Here is an 18,001-nt window from a genome sequence, read left to right as displayed (position 1 = left end):
TGGAAAGCTAGCTACAAAGACCCTAATGCATTCAATTTTCAGCACAGTCCTTTCCTTTCTTCTGGGGTGCCTTGTGCCTGGGATTAGAGATGGACCACTTACTGCAGCTCACAATGGCAAAGCTCTTCAGGCCCGACTTCTCGGCCCTTTGAATCCCAGGGCAGGGCCAGGTGTATCTGAGCTACTATGTTTACGCTGATTGCCAGAATTTTTAAATTGCCCTTCGCTGGAAAAACAAACAAGCAAACAAACAAAAAACTTGCTCAAGTCTGCCAGGAACACGAAGTGCTTCTATTTTATAATATTGTGAATCAGACTTATTCTCCTCAGACCCATCTTCGTTTTTCCCACAGCATGAAACAAAAGCACACAAGTAGGTTCTTGGGAGAAAGGTGTACAAGCTTTTTCTGGGTCATCTTGACCAGAGAGACTGTTTGTATAACACCAACTTGACCAGGAGGAGGAAGGACAGTAAAATAGATCAGTTCTTTAGGACTGTATGATTTTATCATCTGGCGTTAGAAAATAATATGATATAGCCATAAAAAAAAAACCATTGATTCCAACTCATAGTGACCCTATAGGGCAGAGTAGAACTGTCTCATAGTGCTTCCAAGGGGCAGCTGGTGGATTTGAACTGCTGACCTTTGGTTGGCAACCATAGCTCTTAACCACTGTACCACCAGGGCTCCTAGATTGCCATGAACACACCAAATACATTTGACCTTGAGATATTTCACTTTAGCTTTTTGTAACACTTAAGTATGGACTAACCAAAAAACCAAACCCAGTGCCGTCGAGTCGATTCCAACTCATAGCGACCCTACAGGACAGAGTAGAACTACCCCAAAGAGTTTCCAAGGAGCACCTGGTGGATTCGAACTGCTGACCCTTTAGCAGCCATAGCACTTAACCAGTATACCACCAGGATTTCCTAAGTATGGACTACACAACTTTTTATTTTTTGAAACCATTCTTTCTCATAAGCATGGCTATGAATTTGCTTTACCTTTCTGTGTTTCTTGATGAGCAGGAGTACACACCACAATGATGAAGCACTTGAAGTCATCCTCTGCCATGTGGCAGTATGCGAGAGACTGTAATAATCAAAGGATACTTGTGGTCAAAGCCATACCACACTCTGAAGAGCCAGGCACTCTCTGTTTTTGTCGTGCTTTTATCCAAGCTATTCGCTTCCTGGAGAGAAACCAGCAAAAAAGGCATTGGATTAATAAGAGAACACATTTCAGTACAAAAAGACATGTCAAACCAAACTAAATTTAACCAAATTTGAAAAAAAAAAAAATTTTCTAGGTATAGGCATTTTCATCTAAACGGTGAAGCAGTTGCCAAGAAAATTAGCTCATAAATCTTGCCCTGTGGATGGGGCTCTCATGGCATGATTCAACATTTACTTTTCTTAATAATCCCAATTTTATTAAGTGGCCAAGAAATGCCATTTTTTGATGTCAATAAAAGTGATATTTCTGTCAGATTGCCGTTGTGGAAATTTTGCAGCTAACTTCTGTCAAATTTGGATGGAATTTATTTACGGCTTACCAAAAGGTCAAGACTAAAGGGATGATGACAGTCTAATAATTGTTACACTAGTTTTCATTCATTTTCTTTTTGGTAGATCACTTCCAAAGTCCCTGGTTAATTTTTGATATCTTCCTGCTTAGATTTGTGAGTGTTTTGAAATAGGGAATTCTCATAGGAGACCTGTAATAATTGTTCTTGTCTCATTCCCCACTATCCCCACCCCACCAAGGGTCACAGAGGGAGGGAGGAAGAAAAAGTATTAAGAAAGATAAAAGAGATAGGTGCTTATGTGAGAACAGAGGGTGAAAAGGTCAGAAAAAGGAAAGAAGGTGAAAAATTTTGTGAACTTTAGAGGCAGATGATAATGAACGTTATAGTGTGGTACGGAGGATATTTAGTGACACTTTGACTTTTTTTGTGAATTTCATTTTGCATATTAAGAGAATCGAACACCAAGCTTCAAAGGGTTCTAATTATCCCCATCATTAAAAGCATTTATATCGTAATGTGGATTTCTTTGTTTTTGGGGGGCTCACATTTTCCATCCCCAAATTGTATCAAGAATTCCCAGTCTACAAATAATGCAAACATTCTTCTGTGGCCATGATGGCATACAGAATGACAATCCAATCAATGTACGCAAGTCAGCCCTTAGGTTAGCCCAAATTGATTTGCTTTCATTTTATTATTTTATTTTATTTGCCCTTTTCCAACCAGTTCCATTGTTGGTTAATGATAAGTAGCTGTATTCTGGCTTCTGGAACATATGTGTACCAGTAGATGCTATAGTTCCATCACTCACAAATAATATCAGAATACAAGAAAGTAAAACATGGTCTATTTTTATTAAGCCATTTATGTGTTGTCTAATGGTTGAAATGGCGACTCGAAATGAAATTAAAACCCAAACTGGCAGGCCTACTCATCAGTTGTCTCAAGATCTCTGATTTACAAACCTTGTACACTTTCCCAAACATTGTCCCCTAGTATGCCACTGTTCTACATGATGTTGATAGGAATTCCATCCCAATGGTTCAGGAAGGATGAGTTCAACAGCATTAAATAGGTTTCATAAATGTAGAACTTCTCAGAGTCTCTAGTTTATAAATACATGTCATAAATCTTCAAGAGGGAAGTCTTTCTAAAACTTACTTGTCCATGGAACCCATCCTCCATTCCCAGTTCCCACTGCGGGACATGTATTATCTTTTCCTGGACATTGAAACTCCAAGAAATAGTTGTCTGATAGAGCTGGAGTGCCATGTCTTGTTATTTAGAATTTATTCATCATATTCTTTAAAAAGGAAACCAGGGTGTCCAGTTCAATTTCCATCTTTCCTTTCACCTTTCCCTAGCTATTTCTACCCAGGCAAATGTGTCAGATTTGTAGAATCACTGCTGCACACAGTGTTTTCTTCATCATCTTTGCAAGTTGTTTCTGAGTCACCATCTTTCCAACAGGCACAGCATGTTGGGATTCAGCTGGCAGAATGAAATCACTCATGTTATACTAAACTAGTTAGAAAAAGATGTGTTTTCCTCTCCCTCACCCCCTTTTCTTTTCCTTCAGAACAATAAGGACTTAGAGAATTTTATCCATCAGTAAAACAAAAACAAAAAACTAAAATCATTGCTGTTGAGTTGATTCCAACTCATAGTGACCCTATAGGACAGAACAGAATTGCCCTATGGGGTTTCTAGGGAACAGCTGGTGGATTCGAACTGCCGACATTTTGGTTAGCAGTCAAGCTCTTAACCCCTGAGCCACCAGAGCTCCCTCCATCAATTTTTTATAATTTTGATAGCTTATAATACCTACTGACAACAAGATGATCACTGAGGAAAACTGACAAAAAGAAAAATAAATGTCACCAAATTTCTGTTTTTTGCTTTGCTAAAGTCAGGGTGGCATAGTGAGGAGCTCGACTGGCAGCCAGGAGACCAGAATTCTAGCACCCACGCTGCCTCAGCCCAGCTGAATGATGCTGTCAGTAACAACAGCTCCCTGCTATTGAATGCTCATTAAATCCTAGGCAATGTGCTAGTCACGTTATCCTGTCATTAATTTTTTCAGTCATTACGTTTTAATTTTTACAACAATCCAGCAAGGTAGGTTGTGCTATACTTATTTTACAGAGAAGCCCAGAAAAGGGAAGAAATGATTCCCCAGGGTCACACAGCTAGCATATGACACAGCTGGAATTTGAATCCAGAACTCCTAGACTCCAAAGACTGTATTCTTTCTGCTGATACTTCACTTAGCCTCAAAATTCTGGAAAGCACAGACATTCTGCATTAATCTACTGAAAGTTATTGTGGTACAGTTTCCAAGTTTGTAAAATGGATTGAGGAAATTGGATAGGCTGGTCCCTAAGGTCCTAATCATATGGAAAATACTGTATATTTTTTATTAATGACAAAAAGGACAGGTAACATTTCTTGATCACTTAACATGTGCCCAGACAGTGTTCTAAGTGGTTTCCATATATTAACTCATTTAATTCTCATAACAATTTGATGAAGTAGTTCTATTATTATTATTCCTATTTTACAGATGAGAAAACTGAGGCATCTGGGGTATGGAGAAGTTTCAAAGCACACTTACAGCCTCTCAGTTGCCAAGATTCCTCCCATCCAGGTGGGGTCCCAGGGGATAAGTAGGGAGCAGAGGTATCTGAACAGAGACATGAGGTCAAAATACTGGGGTACCCATGGAGGCTAAGACAGAGCAGCCATATATACCCCCAGACATAGTGAAAATACGTGGCTTCCCCTCCACTGAGTGAACTGCTTATGGCTTTGAAAGTATCCCTGCAGAAACGAAGCTTCAGTGTTAGGAATTTCCACAGACTTCTAGATGCTGGTTTCAAGGGTTTCTCAAGGTCTGAGAAAATTTCCTTGCCTCTCCTTCCCTTTTTTGTTTTATTTCTTTTGGGGAGTCCATCGGAACTCACAGGCATTCCTGAAAGAGCCTACAATCTACTTCCAGCAAAACTTTCAGGGATATTTTTGTCAGCTGATGGGAACAACACATATTAGTAGTAGCATTTTGAAAAAATGTTGATTCATGCATTCTTTTTTTTTTTTACTTTATTTTACTTGGGAGACTGGAGGTGTTATTCACTTCACTACTCTGTAGAGAAATAAACTGGGATCCAATTAGAAGAAAACATTTGTGAAGCATGTTTTTCCAGGTGGGGAAAATACCACCAATGACCCAGCCTTGACTTTTCTGCTGATCCTAGATGAAATTTTCAGTGTATATCTTAAATATCTATTGGTCCAGATCTAGATCCATTCATTTGCTTCTCTGAAGTTATTGATGACTTAATAACTTGCTTATGAAGGGCCATCAATAAGTGAGTAGAAAAAAATGAGTTAGTCTAGCATGTGTTCTGTCTGTGCACTGGGGGTTGAAGATAAATGTGCCAAAGGAAGGCAGGCCTTTGCAGTCACCCTGGAACACGGAAGGCATCTGATGAGCCAGCACAGAGAGCAGACCCCTGGGAGGCTCCAGATGGGCAGAGGACAGCAGGTAGCATCAATCTACCTGGATTATTCTGAAGCAGAGAGCAGCTCACACCCCAAGGACCATGGATATGAGCAGTCATGAGAAGTAGTGTCTGGAACTTGCTGATATTTTTCTTTATCCATAACACTATTTCTTCTCTTTTGAGTTCCTTCATCCCAGAGGGGAAGTGGTATGCATGTTAGAACAAGCATAGAACCTAGAAACTGAAGACCAAGATCTGAGATCTGACTCTCTACTCTTTAATAAGAATAATAACACTCACCAACTCTGAGCCTCATGTTTCAAAACTGTAGATGGAACTGGAGATTCAAGGGTATTGCATCTCAACTTTTATTTGCCCCTGATACTTCTAAGAAGCAGAATTTTTGATGTATATGAAACTTCTGGCCCCTTTATTATCCTCTATTTTCGGGAAAATTTAAAAATGACTGGGGCACTTAATATCTTTCTTTCTTCTCCTTACACAAAGGGAATAGACCACAGGTTGGGAAATGAATGAGCCCAGTAGGGAGTAGGCAGTTGTATTTTTTTTCCCATAGATATGTTGGTCACTTTATTTATTTTTAAGTAATATTTTATTGTGTTTTAGTGAAAGTTTACACAGCAAATTAGGTTCCCCTTTAAGAATATTTATATAAGTTGTTTTGTGCCATTGGTTACAATTTTTACAATGTGTCAGCATTCTCATTATTTCCATTCTATTTGTTCTGTTTCTATTAATCTATGTTCCCTTGCTTTCTCATCTTTGCTTTTAGGTAAATGTTGACTCTTTGATCTCATATAGTTAATAGCTTAAAGGAGCATATTACTTGTGGATGATGTTGCTTATTTTATAAGCCAATTTATTGTTTGGCTGAAAGGTGACCTGCAGAAATAGCTTCATTGCAAGTTCAAAGTATATCTTAGGGAGATAGTATCAGGGGTTCCTCTAGTCTATATTGGTCCAGTAGGTCTGGACTTGTTTAGGAATTTGAGTTTTGTTCTACATTTTCCTCCCATTCTATCTGGGGTCTTCTATTGTATCACTGGTCAGAATGGTCAGTAGTGGTAGCTGGGCACCATCTAGTTCTTCTGGTCTCAGGTTAGAAAAGGCTGTGGTTCATGTGGGCTATTAGTCCTGTGGACTAGCTTCTTTGAGCCTTTGATTTCCTTCATTCTCTGTTGCTCCATACAAGTAGAGACCAATAGTTGTATCTTAGGTGGCTGCTCGTAAGCTTTTAAGACTCCAGGTACTACTCACCAAAGTAGGATGTAGAACATTATCTTTGCGAACTATGTTATGCCAATTGACTAAGTTGTACCCTGAGACTATGGTCCCAATACTTTTAATCCAGTAGAACAATCCTGCAAGTGGTCTGTTTGGATATGTCTAGGAAGCCTCTATAACTATGTCTCCTATGTGGTTTGTTATAGATGTGGATATATATGCAGTACAAACATGTGTACTCACATGCCTACAGATACACCTATATATGCATGTGCACTTGCTCCCATATGCCTTCCTATACATGTATACGCCTCCATATCTACCTGTGTAATCACACACATATTTTTTGGTTGTTTTTACTGTTGTTGCAAAATTGTATATGTTATAGCACTTACCGAAATTGTCCCTTTTTTTCATGTAATTCTTAGTGTCTTTTTTTTTTCTTGGTCAGGTTGTGCTGACTTCACCCATATTTGGGATTGCCTTTCCCATCACCAAAAGTAACAAGTGTCTATCTAGAAAGTGATTCCCCTTCCCTTTCTTTCCCATGGCTGCTAACCACCAAAGAACTTAGCTTTCTGTGTGTATATCTATTCTTGACTTTTTGTAATAAAAAAAATAGTGGGACCATATAATATTTGTCTTTTTGTGATTGACTTATTTCATTCAGCATAATGCCCTCCAGATTCATCCACTTTATAAGATGTTTCGTGGCCTCATTATTCTTTATAGTTGCACAGTGTTTCATTGTATGTACCGCAATTTGTTTATCTATTCATTCACTGATGGGCACTTAGGTTGTTTCCATTTTTTGCTATTGTGAATGATGCTGCAATGAACATGGGTGTGTATATGTCTATTCATGTCACTGCTGTTATATCTCTAGGATATATACCTAGGAGTGAGGTTGGTGGACCATAAGGTATTTCTATTTCTGGCTTTTTGAGGAAGTGCCATACTGTTTTCCATAGCAGTTGTACCACTGGTAGTTATCTTTTAAGTGAACCCTTTCACCTTTAGCACCACCCCAGAGAGCAAGAACAACAGGAAAATTACAATGGTACTCTTTGTTTTATGCTTATTTGAACCCCTGGGAGAGAGAAAAAAAAAAAAAAAAAAAGGCTCTGGCCAGAAATCTGTGAAAACCAGACACTGAAGCCAGAAAGGATTGTTTGTTGTATTAACTTTAATTAAAAAGAACTAAGCAAATGTAAATATAGTCCTCTACCAGTATTCAAATATGGGGACTTTGTACGTGAATGGATGAACTCTGCTCTGGGCTAATCATGTGGGATTCCTCCTCATTTCAGGGGGATTCAAGGGATTTCGAGAACTAGAGTGAGAGTGAGAGGAGATTTTCCTTCTTATGTCTTAAGATTTTATATTCAATATTAATGTCAGTGGAAGTTGCATGGAATGATAAAAAACCAAATAATTATCATAAGAAATCTGTAGATCTCCTTATGAGTTCCAAAGTACTTTTTTAGATATTACATGTGGATGGAATTTGATAGCAGTACTTTCCCCCACCATCTCTCCCAATTTGGACTGTATTTATGTAGTAAGTTCAAGTTCATTGCCTTGCTTTTCAAATTATCAGGGAGTGGACCAGATTCTGTGCACCCAGTGAGAAAAACTTGATTCGGAAGAGACAGCATAGTATAATTGGGGGTCACATTTTTTTTCTTTCAAATTTGCAGTTTAAAAGGCACATCATTAATTCTTAGCCTCCAGGTTGAATGGATTTTATGCAAATATTCTCACTTTCCCCATCCCAAGATAAATTCATGAATGTTCCCAAGAAGGTACAGTCAGAAAATACATGCTTAGGGAGAAAAAAGTGAAGGAGAAAACTTGCCAAGGCTGGGTAAAGCTGTTAAGATGACACATAGACATCATAAATATACTACCAGATGGCCTAAACTCATGGCTTAGCTAAAAGAACCACAGGAAAGGGTCTGTCCAGGTCACTTTGTCTGTATAACAGGTCCAAGCTAATCCAGGGAAAAAGAAATTGTTTCACCAGGTAAATATAATATTGTGATGGTTTTTAAAATATATGTCCACAAATTATTTAATATCTCTCATTTTAAAAGATGGACTCTAATTTTCTTCCCATTGAGTGTGGGTTGTACTTACTGATTCATTTCTAATGAATAAAATCTGGCAGAAGTTATGGTGTGTCATAGCTCATAAAAAAACACTATGGTTTCCTTCTCACTGTCTCTCTTGAACTTTTCACTCCGAGGTAAGTCAGCTGCCATTTTGTAAGGACACTCAAGCAGCTCTATGGAAAGGCCTATGTGGGAAGGAACAAAGTCTGCTTGCCAACAGCCATGTGAACCATCATAGAAATGAATCCTTTGGCCCTAGTCAAACCTTCAGACTACTGTAGCTCAGTTGAACCTCATGAGAAGACTAGTTGAACCTCATGAGAAACCCTGAGTTAGAAACACTTAGCTAAGTTTATTTCAAATTCCTGACCCATAGGAACTGTGAGATACTAAATGTTTGCTATTTTAAGCCACTAAGGTTTGGGATAATTTGTTGCACAGTAATAAAAAGCTAATACAACTATATACTGGAATCATAAATTCTAGATGTGAAAGGCAATGAAGTGGGAGTTGGAAAGAGGTAATAAAATAATGAAGCCTTGTAAACTTTTGCCTACATTTGTGTAACTATTTATAGCTTACAAAGTATTTTCATAAAGGTAACATATTTGAGGTGCAGGAGACATGTTTTCCTCCTTAAAAGTATATAGAAAATTATCCTGTGTCCAATATTCTCATGCTAAAGATTAAAAATTAAGTGCAGAGCATAAAACGACAGGCCAACTTAGAGGCAGGAGGACGTTCACATCCTCTCACTGTACCTGCTTCACGTTATTCTTAACTAATGCCTGATTTATTATATAATTTACCTATTGTGCTAATCCTTTTATACATATGTATACACACACGTACACATATGTACACACATACACATCCTAAGGGAAATTGAACCTGGGAACAAGGAGATGATGGCTTATGTGGTCACCTAGTGACAGCATCCAGAACCACAAACAAGATAACAAAGAAAGATAAGAATTTCACTGTTAGACTTGCGATTATAGCATATAGGATTCTGTATTTGTATGAAAACAAAACAATGTTTCCCCCTAGAAAACTACTTTAAAATCTCTTTTAAAATATATAATGGCTGGCTATGATAAAATAACTGGTATTAGACCTACCCTCCCTCCATAAACAACCAGAAAACTGGGCAAAACATACATATATATTTAAAAAAAAAAAAAAAAACTAATTCAGGCATTGGATAATAGGCAGCAAGGGGCCTATGATTCTTGAGAAAAGGGAAACAAGTGAGGTGAGCCTCATATTCTCCCTGACTATACCTGGAAGCTCTTTCCTAATTACATTGGATGGAGGTAGAATCCAAGCATAGAGTAGTCACACTGAATTGAGGAGCTAGAGATTGGAGTTTGGGTACTGCTGAAGTGGCTGTAATTTTTACAGTAGGAAGGAGCTGGGCAGAAAGGGCACCCAGGTGTCTGCGTAGATGTCTTCCTCAGGTCTTTGGCTGAGGACTTAGCTGAAAGTGAGATTCATAAGGCCTTTCAGAGAGCAGCTGAGCAGAGAGCTGAGAAATAAATAGTGAGATTAAGATCACACAGTGCTGGGAAACATTGGAGTTTGGTTCAGTCAAAGTGGAAAGTCAGCTGCTCTGTTGAGAACCCAGAAAAAGTAAGCTTTATGAGTAAGGATGATGTCTTAGATTAAGGATCTTGGCCTAAACCTAAGGACAAAATGAAAATAGGTCAGTCCAAGCAAGCATAAAGCCAAGACTTACAAAGCTTTAATTGACTGAATAAAATTCAACACCTTTTACAGAATGACGACACAATCCAGACTTGCTACAATGTGATATGCATAATTTCCAGCATATGATCAAAAACTACCAGACATAGGAAAAAGCAGAAAAGCATGACTGACATTCAAGAAAAAAAAGTACTCTATAGAAGCAGACCCCAAGATGCTCCAGATGGTGGCATTAACAGGCAAGGGCTTTAAAATAGCTATAAAAATATGCTGAAGTGTTTAAAGAAAAAGATGCATGCAACAAAGGCACAGATAGGAAATCTCAGTAGAGAAATATAAACTATAAAAAAGAACAAAATGGAAATTCTAGAACAAAAAGTACAATGTTTAAAACAGAAAATTGACTGGTTTAAGGGCAGACTGGACACTACAAAAAAAAAGTGATGATTAACTTGAATAGAGATCAATAAAAAATGTTCAATTTGTAGAACAAAGAGAAGTGACCAAGTGGTGTAAGAAAAAAAATACATAAAATAGTCCATGCTCCCACACTCCAGGTACCAGAGTGCTAGAAAGAGAACAGAGGGAGCATGGAAAACAAAAATCTTTGAAGAAATAATAGTTGAATATTTCCCAAATTTGATGAAAAATATCTACCTAGAGATTTGAGAAGCTCAGTGAACCCAAATATGGATAAATACAGAGAAAAACAAATGACATAAAATAGCCAAACCTCTGAAAATCAAAGATAAAGAGAAAATTTTTTAAAAATTCAGAGGATAAAAGGGCATCTCATGTTTTGGGAAACAAAAATATACTGCTGGCTTACCATCAGAAACAATGGAGGCCAGAAAGTAATAAAATGACATTTTCCAAGAGTTGAAAAAAAACCCTGTTCAACCAGAGTTCTATATCTAGTGAAAGTTTTAAAATACATGGAGCAATATCTGACAGAACTAGAGAGAAATAGGCAAATCCTCAATGACAGTTGGAGATTTTATCAGTAATTGATAAAATAAGTAGGCAAAATCAATTTGACGTTATTAGCACTTTTGAGCACAACAGGGTAGCTCCGAGTTACGATGTATTTGAGTTACAACGAACTGCACTTAGAAACGTCCATTTTTTAAAATGATTTGTGTATCTTTTTATGTATGTATGTATTAAAATATATCTGTAGTTTATATGTAATGTTTCCAACCACTAAAGACAAATAAAGATTGGATTTATAAAGATACTGGTAACAAAAGGCAATAATAATGAAAACTTGCTCATGGAGGTACGAGGGCATAAAAAAAAAAAAAAATGAAACCTGTTGCCATGGAGTGGATTCCGACTCATAGCGACCCTATAGGACAGAGGCGACCTCCCCCATAGGGTTTCCAAGGAGCGCCTGGTGGATTTGCACTGCCGACCTTTTGGTTAGCAGCTGTAGCACTTAACCACTACACAACCAGCGTTTCTGTGAGGGGATAGTAAGGATGAAATAGCGTCTGGCTTTAGTCCTGGCTCTGAATGTCAGTGGTTTGTTGTCTTGGAGAGGTTACTTTAATTCTTTGAACTTTGATTTCATCATTTATAAAATGGGGGTTATACTAGGTATCTTGATTGGTCAGGGTAGAGATTAAATGTGATGATGCACACAAAGCACCTAATGTATAAAAAGTACCCTTCCTCTACCTCATTATGATTTCTGCTTTCTGGAACATGTAATTATAGAAGCTACTGGTAAGATAAACATATGGAATTCAGCTGTAAGCAGTAAAAAGTTAGCATGGAGGGGGATATTTTTAGATATATAAGCCATAAGTAAGTACAACCAAAATAAATTCAAGTTGGCCAAAGGAAAACACAAGATATTTACTCTGTTATATTGGTGTCTTGGAAACCCTGGTGGCATAGTGGTTAAGTGCTATGGCTGTTAACCAAGAGGTCGGCAGTTTGAATCTGTCAGGCACTCCTTGGAAAATCTACAGGGCAGTTCTACTCTGTCCTATAAAGTGACTATGAGTTGGAATCAATTCGATGGCAGTGGGTTTGGTTTTTTGGTTTATTGGTGTCTTAGTTTCTAGTGCTGCTATAACATATATACCACAAGTGGGTGGCTTTAATGAACATAAATTTATTTTCTCACAGTTTAGTAGGTCAGAAATCTGAATTCAGGGCACCAGCTCTAGGGAAAGGTTCTGTCTGCTTTAGGGGAAAAATCCTTGTCTCATCTTTCCTGGTGATTTCCACATGGCCTCTATCTTTCCCCTATTTAGGCTAGCTTTTCTCTCTGTGTCTAATCTGCTCTTTTTATATCTGAAAAGTCATTAGATTTAAGACACATCCTACACTGATAATGGCCTCATTAACATAACAAAGAAAATTCTATTCCCAGACGGGATTACATCCACAGGTACAGGGGTTAGGATTCCAACATATATTTTGGGGGAACACAGTTTAATCCATAACAATTGGTTTTATTTTTCTCAAAATACCACTAGTTACAATGTAACAAAAATTCTCATCTGAATCAGATCAATTTTTGAGCCTAGTATTCCACTTCTGAAATACTGGTTGGGGAGTGGCATGGAACTCACATTCTGTGAAGCTAACTCCAACAGTATAGGAACAATGAATGGAGCCAGTGCAGAAAGGTGTTGATAATTGTTAAATCTGGGGGATGGGCATATGGAATTCATTATATTGTTCTTTATACGTTTATTAGGAATATTTGCAAATTTCACAAAAAGTAAACTTTATTTAATGACCTAGATGACCCTACCATCTGCTAATTAATGTCTTCTCCTCCTGAACTTATTTATATTTCCAATCCTAATAACTCTTGAAGACCAGGGATAATAATTGTCTATTGTACAGAAGAATAGATGCTTTTGTTCTTCCCCAAATGGACTCTCCCAAGTTTCAAGGGTATTCCAGGTTACGTTGTTTGAAAAGTTGGCAAACAGGTCCTTATTCACCTTGCTCACACCCTTCATATTTTTACAGACACTGCATTGTATCCCTTCTGAGATCTAGTCTCTGTAAGGGAAAAAATCCTAATCCTTTCAATCCTGGATTGTTGGGTGGCAGCTCCCTCCACTGAGTTATTGAAGTTGCCCTTCTCTGGACTTTTCTCAGCTCTGCAATGGCCTTCTTGAGCTGCAGTGACCAGAACGGATTCCCCTAGGTTACACATACCAAAACCCTGTTGCTGTTGAGTTGATTCTGACTCATAGTGACACTATTGGACACAGTAGAACTGCCCCATAGGGTTTTCAAGGAGTGGCTGGTGGATTCAATCCGCTGACTTTTTGTCTAGCAGCTGAACTCTTAACCACTGTGCCACCAGGGCTCTAGGTTATACGTAAGCAAAAAGGAAATGAAAGATAGCATTAAGAGAGTATTTAGAGAGATAAGCATAGCATAGCATTAGAAAATGAAATTGTGTTAAAAAAGATAAAAATTAGCCTCATTGTAAGAGTTGGCAAGGTGGAGCTGGGAAAGAAATGAGTTTTTAAGAAGGTTGATAAAGATTTCATTACTTCCTAGCTCCAGACCTTCAACGGTAACTATCACGTGTACAATACAACCAAAGTCACCACCATTGCCATCTGTCTCACCTCAATTCCAGCCAACCCCCCTTTTGCTCACTCTGTTCCAATCACACTGGCCTTCCTGCTGTTCTTGGTGCACACCATAACCCACTGTGACTCCAGGCCCTTCATCTACCCACTGCCTGCACCATTCTTTCCCCAGGTCCCATAAGGCTCAAATGCCACCTCCTCAGAGATGTCTGCCCTGACCAGCGAAAAGCCTCTTCTGAAATTTTATTTATTCTCTTACTTGCTTTATTGCTACCAACCTCTGATCTTACAGCATGTGGTTGTTTACCATTTCGTTATCAGTGTCCCGCATTAGAGTATACACCTTGTGAGGGTGAGGACTCTGAATAGGTAGCTGCTGCATCCTCACACCTGGATTAGTGCTTGACCTGGATAGGTGCTAATAATCACTTGTCATAGGATAAATGAACGAAGGAATGAATAAGGAAGGTAGGCAAACAAGCACAGTGTCTTGGTTATGTAGTGCTGTGACAACAGAAATGCTACAAGTGGGTGGCCTCAACAAACAGAAATCTACTCTCTCAAAGTCCAGTAGGCTAGAAGCCTGAATTCATGGCATCAACTCCAGGCGAAGGCCCTCTCTCTTGTTAGCTCTGGAGGAAGGTCCCTGTCATCATTCCTTCCCTGGTCCAGGAGCCTCTCAGGGCAGGGATCCCGAGTCCAAAAAACACGCTCCGCTGCTGGCTCCACACTCTTGGTGGTATGACGTCCTCTTCTGTGTGCAACTCTCTTCTTTATATCTCAAAAGAGATTGACTCAAGATACAATCTAATCCTGTAGATTGAGTCTTGCCTCATCAGCATAACTGCCTCCAATTCTGCCCCATCAACACCTTGGAGGTTAGGATTTACAACACACAGGATAATCATGCCCGATGACAAAATGGTGGACAACCACACAATACTGGGAATCATGGCCTAGGAACACAATTCAATCCATAATACATGGATACCAGTTAAGAGTGTGAATGCTGGCACCAAATTGTCTGGGTTCAAATTCCAGATCTGCCAGCTGTGTGCCCTTGGGCAAGTTATTTAACTTCTATGAATGTTGTTATTGTTTGCCATCAAGTTGATTCCAACTTATAGTGACCCTATAGGATAGAGTAGAACTGCCCCATATGGTTTCCTAGGCTATACTCTTTAGGGGAACAGATTGCCAGGTCCTTTCTCCCACAGAACCACTGATGGGTTTGAACCATTGACTTTTCGTTCACAGCCAAGCACTTAACCACAGTGCAACCAGGGCTTCTCAATTCTCTGTACACAGTTTCCTTATCTGTAAAATGAGGATAATAATAATACCCAGTCATAGGGTTATTTTGGGAACTAAATGCTTAATACATGAAAGGTTCTTAGAAGAGTATAAAGAACAAATCAGTGCTCAACAAATAGTAGGATGATTATGACCCAATGGGAAAAAGAGAGGCACTAATGGCAACTCTTCTTGGGTAAGAGCACCTTTACATGAAAGGATTAAGGTGGATGTGATGCTCTAGTGGTTCTCGCCTGCCCTGCAATGATGCTCTTCCAAGGACCAGGAATTAATTAGAAGGAATACTTGCTATCTACGGAATGTCCGAGGTTTTCCTTTTTTCACTTTTGAGAGACATAAAATTCCCAACGGCAATATCTTTAGTTTCTCAAGTAGACATTTGTATAGGGTATGTACTGAAAGTTTAATACCTGAGTGGAACATGCTCTCTAAAATCCCTTGGTCTGGCACAAGTAAGAACAAAGTGCCATTCACACTGCAAGGTGTTACAAGGCAAAAAGGAAAATTGAAACGTTACTGGTTAGCCACAGCCACAAGTTCATATTTACCAAAGATTATTTTACTTTCCACAAACAAAGAGAGATGAAATTCCTTTGAAATATGTGCATGTAATTATATATGTTCCAATTATCAATGGATGTTTGCAGCTGTTTCTTCTCATTTTGAGTCGTGCCACCTCAGCAAATGAAGGTGTCAAAAGCTTTACTTTATCCACGTTATTAAGGTTGACTCTATTTTGAGGAGGCAGCTCTTCCCCAATTGTCTTTTGAGTGCCTTCCAACCTGAGGGGCTCATTTTTTTTATATCAGACAATGTTTTGCTGCTATTCATAAGGTTTTCACTGGCCAATTTTTTCAGAAGCAGACCAACAGGTCCTTCTTTGTAGCCTAAATCTGGAAGCTCCGCTGAAACCTGTCCACCATGGATGACTCTACTGGTATTTGGAATACTGGTGACATATCTTCCAGTATCACGGCAACATGTAAGCCACCACAGTACAACAACCTGACAGACGCATAGGGAAGAAACAGCTACTAACATCCATTAATAATTGGAACACAGAATGTATGAAGTATGAATCTAGGAAAACTGGAAGTTGTCAAAAATGAAATGGACCACATAATGACTGATATCTCAGGCATTAGTCAGCCTAAATGGACTGGTATTGGCCATTTTGAATCACACAATCGTATAGTCTTCCATGCTGGAAATGACAAATTGAAGAGGAATGCCATCGAACATTTCAAGATCTATCTTGAAGTCCAAAGCTGTCGATGACAGGGCAATATCCATATGCCTACGAGGAAGACCAGTTAATACGACTATTACTCAAATTAATCCAGCAACCACTAATGCCAAAAACCCAAAGATGAGGTAGTTAAAGATTTTTACCAATTTCTGCAGTCTGAAATTGATCAAACATGCAAGACCTGGAGTTAGAAAACCAAAAGGGAAGAACATGCGCAGCATTTCTCAAGCTGAAACAACTGAAGAAAAAATTCAAGTTTGAGTTGCAATATTGAAGGATTCTGCTGGCAAAATACTGAAGGAAGCAGGAAGCATGAAAAGAAGATGGAAGGAATACACAGAGTCACTGTACCAAAAAAAAAATTAGTCAACTTTCAACCATTTCAGGGGGTAGCATATGATAAAATAACCGGTATTATTGAAGAAGTCCAAGCTGCACTGGAAAGAATGGTAAAAAATAAGGCTCCAGGAGTTGACGGAATACCAACTGAGATGTTTCAACGAGCAGATGCAACGATGGAAATACTGTCATGTATGCCAAGAAATTTGGAATACAGCCACCTGGCCAACTGACTGGAAGAGACTCATATTTGTGCCATTCCAAAGAAAGGTGATCTAACAGAATGTGGAAATTATTGAACAATATCATTAATATCACACACAAATAAAATTTTGCTAAAGATACTTCAAAAGTGGTGGCAGCAGTACATCAACAGGGAACTGCCAGAAATTCAAACCAGATTCAGAAGAGGACATGGAATGAGGAATGTCATCGCTGATGTCAGATGGATCTTGGCTGAAAGCAGAGAATACCAGAAAGATGTTTACCTGTGTTTTATTGGCTATGCAAAGGCTTTCTACTGTGTGGATTATAACAAATCAATAACATTGTGAAGAATGGGAATTCCAGAGCACTTACTTGTGCTCATGAGGAACTTGTACATAGAGCAAAAGACAGCCGTTGGAACAGAACAAGGAGATACTGCATGGTTTAAAATCAGGAAAGCTGTGCATAAGGGTTGTAACCTTTCACAATACTTATTCAGTCTGTATGTTGAGCAAAGAACCCGAGAAGCTGGACTATATGAAGAAGAGCAGGGCATCAGGGTTGGAGGAAGACTCATTAACAACCTGCGATATGCAGATGACTTAACCTTGCTTGCTGAAAGTCAAGAGGACTTGAAACACTGATGAAGATCAAAGACCACAGCCTTCAGTATGGATTACACCTCAACATAAAGAAAACAAAAATCGTTATAACCGGACCAATAAGCCACATCATGATAAATGGAGAAAAGACTAAAGTTGTCAAAGTTTTCATTTTACTTGGATCCATAATCAATGCCCATGGAAGCAGCAGTCAAGAAATCAAATGACATATTTCATTGCACAAATTTCCTGCAAAAGACCTCTTTAAAGTGTTAAAAAGCAAAGATGTCACTTTGGGGACTAATTTCTGCCTGACCCAAGTCATCATACTTTCTATCACCTCATACATATTTGAAAAATAGACAATGAATAAGAAAGGCCAAAGAAAAATTGATGCCTTTGAATTACAGTGTTGGCGAAGAATTTTGAATATATCATGGACTTCCAAGGAGACCTTCAACAAGATAGATTGACACAACGGCTGAAATGATGGGCTCCAGCATAGTAACGATTGTGAGGATAGTGCAGGGCTGGGCAGTGCTTCATTCTGTTGTACATTGGGTGTCTATGAGTTGGAACTGACTCGATGGCACCTAACAGTAATAAATATGGACTG

At 38.7% G+C, this 18,001-nt stretch overlaps 1 protein-coding gene across 1 annotated transcript in view; it reads right to left on the bottom strand.

Moving 5' to 3' along the window:
* SLC9A9 (solute carrier family 9 member A9) overlaps positions 1-18,001 on the bottom strand; it is a 659,769-nt gene that overhangs the window by 104,574 nt on the left and 537,194 nt on the right. Inside the window, exon 14 of the mRNA XM_049867356.1 lies at positions 1,118-1,197. Within this exon, the coding sequence (XP_049723313.1) occupies positions 1,118-1,197 (80 nt within the window). The remainder of the gene's footprint in view (positions 1-1,117; positions 1,198-18,001) is intronic.

This window comes from Elephas maximus, chromosome 23 (assembly GCF_024166365.1).
Source record: "Elephas maximus indicus isolate mEleMax1 chromosome 23, mEleMax1 primary haplotype, whole genome shotgun sequence".
NCBI lineage: Eukaryota > Metazoa > Chordata > Mammalia > Proboscidea > Elephantidae > Elephas > Elephas maximus.
The sequence above is the reverse complement of the archived record's forward strand: the minus strand, read 5'-3'. Positions and strand labels throughout refer to the sequence as shown.